Source organism: Lottia gigantea (genome assembly GCF_000327385.1).
Source record: "Lottia gigantea unplaced genomic scaffold LOTGIsca_32, whole genome shotgun sequence".
In the NCBI taxonomy this organism is placed as follows: domain Eukaryota; kingdom Metazoa; phylum Mollusca; class Gastropoda; family Lottiidae; genus Lottia; species Lottia gigantea.
The window spans coordinates 2433569-2442147 of record NW_008709073.1 but is presented as its reverse complement, the minus strand read 5'-3'; the positions used below and the strand labels follow the sequence as shown (position 1 = coordinate 2442147).

The following is an 8579-nucleotide window of genomic DNA, read 5'->3' as shown; positions in this document are numbered from 1 at the left end:
TGATATACTTATGAAATACCTTCTAGCAGAATAGCTATACTTGTCTAAATATTTGCTCAACCTGCTGATAGAGCTAGACTTCAGCTATAGTGGACCACAGCCATATACGCCCACCACAGCATGCGGATGGTAAATATTCAAGATTTTGGGGCAAGAGCAATAACTCTGCTTCTAACAGTCGAAAATAGCTCAAATTCGAACTTGATCTTCGTTTTATGAATATGTATACACATCCTGAATTTCATTTGATTCCATCAAAAAATCTAGTTTTTAGAGCGTTCACAAGCAAATGTTGACAGACAGGGGTGCCAAGAATATACGTCCACATAGAGAGATGTGGGCCTATAAAAACTTAAGGATGTATATAAAAACTAAATCTAAATGGTTATTTTAAAATATTTCTAAGGATGTCTTGGCTAAAGGTTACTGAATTATCGATCCTTTCTTTTCACTTTTGGATTATTGCGTTTAAATTAAATATTTGTGGCTTCAAAAATATAGAAATCTGAAAGGTCTACTAGGTAGAATAAGTGGGCAAAAAAAAAAAACAGGTTGAAAATGAGAAAAGTTCAGTCATTCACCATTCACTCAACATATTATAATGGGAAATACTCATCTTAAAAAACTCTAGCTAGAATAGGAATATCAAAATATAAAGATGAAATCTATGCTAGGGAATTGAAAGTTCAGTATGACAATAAATTGATGTTAATTTTCTTCTGTCATGATTGATCATATAAAAGGTACAAAAAAAATCTATGGAATTTAAATTGCAAAAGATAGATTTTTGGTATGAATTGGAAAAAAATATAAAAAAATAATAAATGAAAAACATAAAGTAAGCTCCTCTGTTTCTAAAAATGTAAATGCTAAAGTAGAGAAAATCATACAGAAATGTAAGAAGAGATTTAAACAAAATTTATACCTAAATGCACATATTGTGTATCAATAATCTAGATCACAAAAACCTCTGCATTTATCATTATAATAAATATAACTACTTAAAAAGGTTTTTCATTTTTGAAGAATATTTAAGACTAAAAAATATTATATCTTTTGTATAAGTTTATATGAATTTTTTTAGTTTCTTATAAAATGTGCTTTCTTATACATACCTTTTTTTTTGAAAATTGTTCAAAATACTGTTTTCAATAAGATCATTAAAGTTATTCCATTTCTTTGGTTGTGATCAAGAAGCATTTTTTCTGTATTTAAATTGTGCTGAACAGAGTACTTAATGTTTTTCTAGTTAAGAAAAGGTGGTTTATTTGTGATAAAGCAGCGAAGAAAACAAAAATATAAAGATTCTAAAAGTCCAAAATTAATTAGAACTAATATTTTCTGACAAAATAAAACAAAATGTTCAAATAAATTAATAACAAATAACAAAATTTTTGATAACTTTTGATAATTATTTTGATTATTCTTGATCGCTTTCACCATCACTAGAAAAACGTCCCTGTGATAAGGGGCTAGATCGTGATGATGTCATGACGTGTGCTAATTGCCTATAATGATCTAGCCATTCATCCAACATTTGTTTCACTAATAATGGACGTTTATCTAATTTCTGTACAGCTGCCAAAATACCACCTTTAGTTACAACACAATCTAACCATTCACGTAAAATAGTTTCTTCACGACCAACCTACAAAACAAATAGATCATCTGAATATTTACAGATAATAGAGCTAAGTAAATCCCTTCTCAAAATAAAAAATCAAACTTCTGGTATGTCTACAATTAACTATCAGTATAACAACACACAGGTGGATATGATAACAGTCTGAAGTGGCTAGCCATTATTAACATTCTCTGATGGAGAATTTACAGCTTTTGCTGCAAATCAGAATGAAGGTAAGTCGTATAGTCATTTCATTTACACACCATGAAAAATTAGTCCATACATAAACTTGCACATTTATCCGAAGAGCAGGCAGATAGTTATCTTGCTAGAATAATAGTGCAGAAGATCTAAAATATACTTACATCTGACCCTGAGAGAAAATGCACTGATAATAATTTACCATCACTATCAACAAGGGGGAGATAAGCTATTTGACTATCATCGGTATTATCAGTATTAGCTCCTGCTCCTATATTATCATCTGTATCCATCTCCATGGCAACCAGAGCTGAGAAATGACCACGAGTATAACCTAATGAGATCGGTGTCTTCCAACAGAAACTTCTCTCCCACAGTAATGGTAAATAAACTCCTGTAATTAAGAACAATTTCGCGGTTTGAAAAATCTCCAAATGACCACCAGCATCACCAACACTGGAGGTAAAATGAACCTCAACCTCAGCATCACCAACACTGGAGGTAAAATGAACCTCAACCTCAGCATCACCAACACTGGAGGTAAAATGAACCTCAACCTCAGCATCACCAACACTGGAGGTAAAATGAACCTCAGCATTACTAACACTGGATTGAATATGGACCTCAGCATCACTAACACTGGATTGAAAATGGACCTCAGCATCACTAACAATAGATTGAAAGTGGAAAATGGACCTCAGCATCACTATAATGTTAAAGAACTGAAACATTGTCGTCACTCAGTCTTATGACGAGATAAAGCTAGATAGCATCAAGTGAAATGATATTCTCATCACTTACCCTGAAATTTAGCCAAGCCTATAGTTTCTCCTCGAAAACTTTTAACATATTTAACACCATAAACAATAATAGGACGACGAAATATATGAGCTAATGCAAAAATATGAGTTTGTTCTAATGATGTACCTGAAATCAAAAATACACGATGAGTTTAAGATCTCTACTTAAAGAGAATCAATTTAAGAAATGGGAGCCATTTGACTTTTTTTACCTCATGACAGTACACTTTCTGACTAAATATTGCAAAATAATTCAGTCATCAGCTAATTGTCTGATAAGCGATGGTGTATTGTTAATTACAGTAGATTTAAGATATTACTAAGCCCCTGGTTCCCAACCTGGGTTGTTTTCACCCCCTGGGGGTGTGGGACTAGGATGTCAGGGGTGTGGCCAACTAGTGTAGGAGAAGAATTTATTTTGAGTTGAGAGAGCATCTCACATATCACATGCTGCAAATGTGGATGGAACAAATTTTTAGGGGTGTAAAAGGTCCAGGTGATTGCTGTGGGGTGTGAAGGCTGAAATAGATTTGGAACCACTGCTTTGAGCAATACTTTCAGCAATGATTGTCCTTAGTTTCAAATTGAATCAATGCTAAGAATGCCAAACACTTTTCTGCAGATAATAGAATGACATTACCTCAGCTTATCAATAAATATTGTACATACCTGGTTGACTTGCTAAACTGAGTAATATTGCCCAATCCCTCTGCCATTGACCTTCATCTAAACTAAACTGTAAGGACTGTGCTTGTAATGATTCATACTCCTTCCATCTTGGGTAAAATCTTAATAAAAAAAAAAATAAAAATGCTATGATTTTTTTAATTGCAAGATAACTAGATGTCAGATTTTGACTTTGAAAAGGGATACACTAAAAATATATGTAGATGACTACATTCCTATATATGCTTCTTGACCAATATTTTGTCAAAATAGCTAATATTCAAAATGTCCATACACTAGGCAGGGCAGTGCAGCACTGAAGAGCACACGACTCCAGAATTATTTTCTTTTTCTTGCTTCACTCCTGGATTCATCTCTACTGATACTATTGTTACCTTTTTTTAAAAAGAACACATGCAACTTACGTCATTGCTCCTTCATTTAAACTATCTGATAAGGCTCTACGTAGGCTGTTATCTATATCAAACACACCCCAAGTTGTTTGTAATACAGAATCTAATAAACAATCACCAGCAGTTCGATTCCATAAGGCATATAATCTACTACCTAAACAATTAGTTAACTCTTTACTCCAGTTGATGATAGATTCTTCAGATTCTAATTCTGTAAACAAATAAATTATAAGTTGAAAATAAACTTTTTAAATAGTACAATTTTTTTTATAAGAAAAGGGAAGTAGAGGCATTGAAGGAATCACTTTTTCTAAGAATTAATGCTTCATCAAATCATCCACCTGCAAACTTCCAATTTTTCAGAATTTTCAGAAATTTCCGTTTGTTTTCATCTAAAACTTACCATGTTGCACATCTCTATCTAAAAGTTCATCAAATAACTGACTTTGTACAGGAGTTGGTAAATCAACAATATCTGTAAAATATCAAAATAAATAACTTTGAATATGACGACTCCAATCTTCACTAGGGTTGAACTCCAATTCCACCCGGGTTCAGCAGTTTATGCCGACAGATGGTTACAACCATTTGCCACCTAGCAGACTGTCCTCGTGCAAACACAAACAGAGTTGACCCCAGAGTTTTGAACTCTGGAGTCAACCCAAGTCAGTAAATCCGTGGGTCCAAGTCCAACTCGTGTAAACGGGCATATAGTGTGTTCAAAAAACTAAAAGTAAAGCAGCTTAGCTATCGACTAGTCTTCGAGTCTGCTTTTCTTGATGAGCATTCAGACAGAAATAACAGTTTAGCCAACTTAGCTATAAGGTTGCCTAGAAGTTCAGAGGTCAAATATACCAAGCTGCCTTAACTTTATCTGTCTGAATGCAGAGAGTGTTATTGGTTCATTTTGATCTTAAATTTATTTTCATCTTACCTGCTGGAAGAGCAAAAGTAACACAGTCTGAATAGAAGAAACAGGGGAAATCACCCTTGCGTTGTCTTAGAGACGAGGCAATTTCTCTCCTGATATCTGAGGCTGTATCTGGACTAGAATGAGCTGGCAGACGTTTGATAGCTTTAGAAGCTACATCTGTGGCTGTTAATAATACTGCTAACAAATCCTCACGTTTATATTGTATTGCTAGATGAACTAATGTATACCCTACTTCAAACATTCCTGGTTTATTTAATAAAGACACTTCGTCCTGTGTTAGTTGGCGAGCAGGATCACCACCTGACTGAATATAAGCTTCTATAGCATTAGAATCACCGTCAACAATCCCTGAACAGGCTCCTAACCACAGCCAATCTTTGTCTTTCATTCGTTTCCGTAACAATCTAACACGTTTTTCTTCACTACGATTTCGTTCCTCAGAGATTAATGGTGTTGCGTAAGCACCACCTGATAAGGAAGCCATATTGTCTGCACTATAAGATGTACATGGAGAGGTTCGACCTCTACGATTTATAATATCTCTGTCATTATCACTACTAAAACACCCCCCTATAGCAAGACTGGTATCTGACTGAATTTTTTGACGACTTGTACCACATATAATGCATTTAGTATTTTTAGGATAGTTATCATAAGTACATGCTCGACATGTCCATTTTGTACCAGTTCTTGTATGTGATGCTACTGCTCTATTAATATCATTATTTATTGCTTTGGCTGCCTCGGGAGAGTTTGGAGACGTTCTGTTAGGAGTGCTGCGACCAGAACGGCTTTCTTCATTATTGACATTGACACTGAGAGGTTCCATTTTACTGCTAGCTGAACTGGTTGGTGAAGATTTACGTCTGGGTGTTAGACACTGAAGACATTTTAAAGCCTTAGGCCAGTTGAGATATGTACACATGTGACATGCCCATTTATTGCTATCAGAACCACTACTGCCACTACAGATGACATTGGATGGTGACTCAGCACTACGTGTCATCAAGGAAGCCATCTTATAGATATCTTGCTCTTGATCTACACTTTCAGTGATGAGCTGTTGAGGCCGTAATCCACGACACAATGTACATCTTTTGGCTGCTGGGAAATTATCATAGGTACAATAATCACATGACCATTTCCCTTCTCCTGGATCAGACATCTTGATTGGTGATCAACTTTCTACTGTGCATCAACAAACTGGAAAAGAAAACAACAAAACAAATGTAAGCAATCTAAATCTTGATTTGCTTTGCTCATATGAACTTCCTTTTTTATTGTGGTACCAAATATCTCAAATTTTCAATATACTGTAAATGTATATAATCTTGTCCTATCCGAACAACTAGCCGCTTTTTCCATGTCAGGCCCTCTTATTTGAAGTTAGTTACAAGTATAAGAGCATTTGTTCAAAGAGCTCAATGTTCAAATGACTGAAAAAAAATTATCATTCAATAAAATCATCATAAATAACAACAAGTTAGTTATAAGTAAGTACATGTAAGGAAATGATATTAATATTGTATATATATATAATACTATGACATAATACAGGATGTCAAACATGTTATTTCACAGCAGGTTACAATTATCCTGTTATTATCATTTTCTTACTGTAAACTTATCATATCCTTTTATGTTAGTACTTAGTAGTATATCAACTGCTTTAACAGATAAAATATCAGATCTAACTTGATTTAGAAATTATGTCTTTAAGGGATGATTTGCCATTTTCAGAGGTTGATTTGAGTCTTGAAAAAGCATAAGCTTACATGTATAGTCTTTAGAGGTACTACTAATATACAAATATTGCATAATTCCTTCAAAAATACCTCAAACTAAGAATTTCACTTTATAATGTCTTTTCTATGACAGAGTCTCAAAGAAAAGACAAGTCATCTTTTTAACATTCAAACGAAGGTAATTCTGAACATTCAAACAAAGGTAATTCTGAACACACATGGATTTTCAGGCTCAAATTTTGATGGTGAGCTGTGAACACTATGACTGATTTGATTAGCTAAAAAAAATTCCTGTTTCTGAAACTAAGGTATGATTGGTCGAAAGAACCTGTCCATTTTAAATCATCCTCCTTGTGATTTTTTGTGAAAGAAAATTTGTTGATATCCATATCTTATGGTTTATGAACTGACCGTCTCTGCTCACACTGTACTAGGTTTAATCATAGGAAATAACTTGAAGACTATTTAATCAAGCTTATTCTATACTGTATCTTTTATTGAAAAATCATTATTTTCTAACAAACTGCTCCCTGCTATGAAGATGCTTTAGAATCAAGTTTTTTTTCTTCAGAGAATTCATCTTATAAGCTTACCAAAAGATCTATTAATCAATTCCTACCAAACAAAATTGAAAATGCAATATAGCCTAATTCCAATAGAAGATTCTACAGCACAAGCAAATATACATTAAGACGTGCTAGGCTTCGTGAGACATTTTCAAGACTTAAGTGATGTGAAACATTAAAAATATCACGTGGAATATCAGGCCACTGCTAAAATGCTCTTTATAACACTCTTACAGGGCCTACCAAATAACATATGAAGCTTCATAAGAAACATGTATTATAATTTAGTGGAAAGATTCCAGATATACATAATTATCATATATAGTTGGCAACAACAAACGACTACCATTAGGCTACTTTTAATAATCAGCATTTAATGAGGACTACAAGTGCTGTTTCCTCAGAAGAGATGGGGAAGATGGGGAAAATATTATTTGGGGGAAATATTAAATTTTAAAATTGTTACCCGTATCTATTTTAGTAATCTATTTGTCCTTTGGTAATTGCAAGTAATAAATCCAAATCTGTTTTAGGCAAGTTTCTTCATGCTCTGGACCCACTAAAAGGTTTTATCTTCAAACTTGATGGAAAATTATCATCTGATTAAGGATACTTTATCTACCTTAAGATTTAGATTTAAGGTACAGACATGTCAAAGGTCACATCAAGTTATACATCCTGTGAAAACATGTTTAGATTAGAGGCTTCTGTTCTAAATTTAGTATCTATAGGCCTATCAGCGAGGGACTTGCTGCACAGATCTACCTTGTTTGATTGTCTTCCTGACAACGTAACATTCTTTTCTGTTTAATGCTTAAACATTGTAGTTTTACCTGTCTTTTTTCATCAAACATAATTTTAGTTACCATTATGACATTTTCAATTTAAAATTGTCATTAAGAGGAATCAAAATAGAAATTACTTTGAGCCATTGCCATAGACATGATAAAGTCAGCATACAGACAGTACAGGAAATGATAAAGAGATTTTAAGATTATCCTTTCACCAGAAAGCAGTAAAAAAAATTACTACACAAACCCATGTTTTATAACTTGATCAATGTGTGCTGTTAGTTACAATAATTGCTAATTAAGTAGAATTTTAGTTATTTTTACCACTTTTTACACAGGTTTAATTAGGCCTATATGTGTTACATAGACCTACACCTACTCAATAATTAGTCATAGGTGCATCATCAATAAACATTCATCTGTCTTCTACTGTCTCTGTCGTTTTTATCAATTTCAAGAAAAACCAAACTTTTAGAGCATGGAAAAGTGATAGTGATAGCTCCATTGCCAAGGAGCTCTTCAGAATATTAGCAAGAAATATTGGATTGGCTTTTCAAAATGGAATTTTTTCCAGACAACTATACTTATGTAACTATATAATCCAATGTAGATGTGTATCAAATACCCTGATCTATGGACATATGATGATGACCCAGGTCTCGAATTAGTCTTGTTTTGATTCTTCACCTTGACTGACTTAATCTCTGTGACTCTTCATTGTCTTGAGAAGTTGAGTATTGTTATTGTTGATAAACAAATGAAATGAGTAAAAATCCCAATTAAAGGTATTTGAGGTCTGAAATGCGACAATAATGAAACTTACATTGAGAAGAAATAAA

General features: G+C 33.5%; 1 protein-coding gene across 1 annotated transcript; it reads right to left on the bottom strand.

The window, feature by feature from the left end:
* Positions 1 to 516: 516 nt before the first annotated feature.
* On the bottom strand, positions 517 to 5803 carry LOTGIDRAFT_232866 (hypothetical protein; the record flags this gene model as incomplete). Its single annotated transcript, XM_009058098.1, has 8 exons — positions 517 to 1648; positions 1990 to 2219; positions 2627 to 2752; positions 3295 to 3413; positions 3717 to 3915; positions 4108 to 4179; positions 4639 to 5348; positions 5400 to 5803. The coding sequence occupies 8 exons, from the start codon at positions 5801 to 5803 to the stop codon at positions 1421 to 1423; spliced, it is 2088 nt and encodes a 695-aa protein (XP_009056346.1). The 3' UTR covers positions 517 to 1420.
* Positions 5804 to 8579: the final 2776 nt, after the last annotated feature.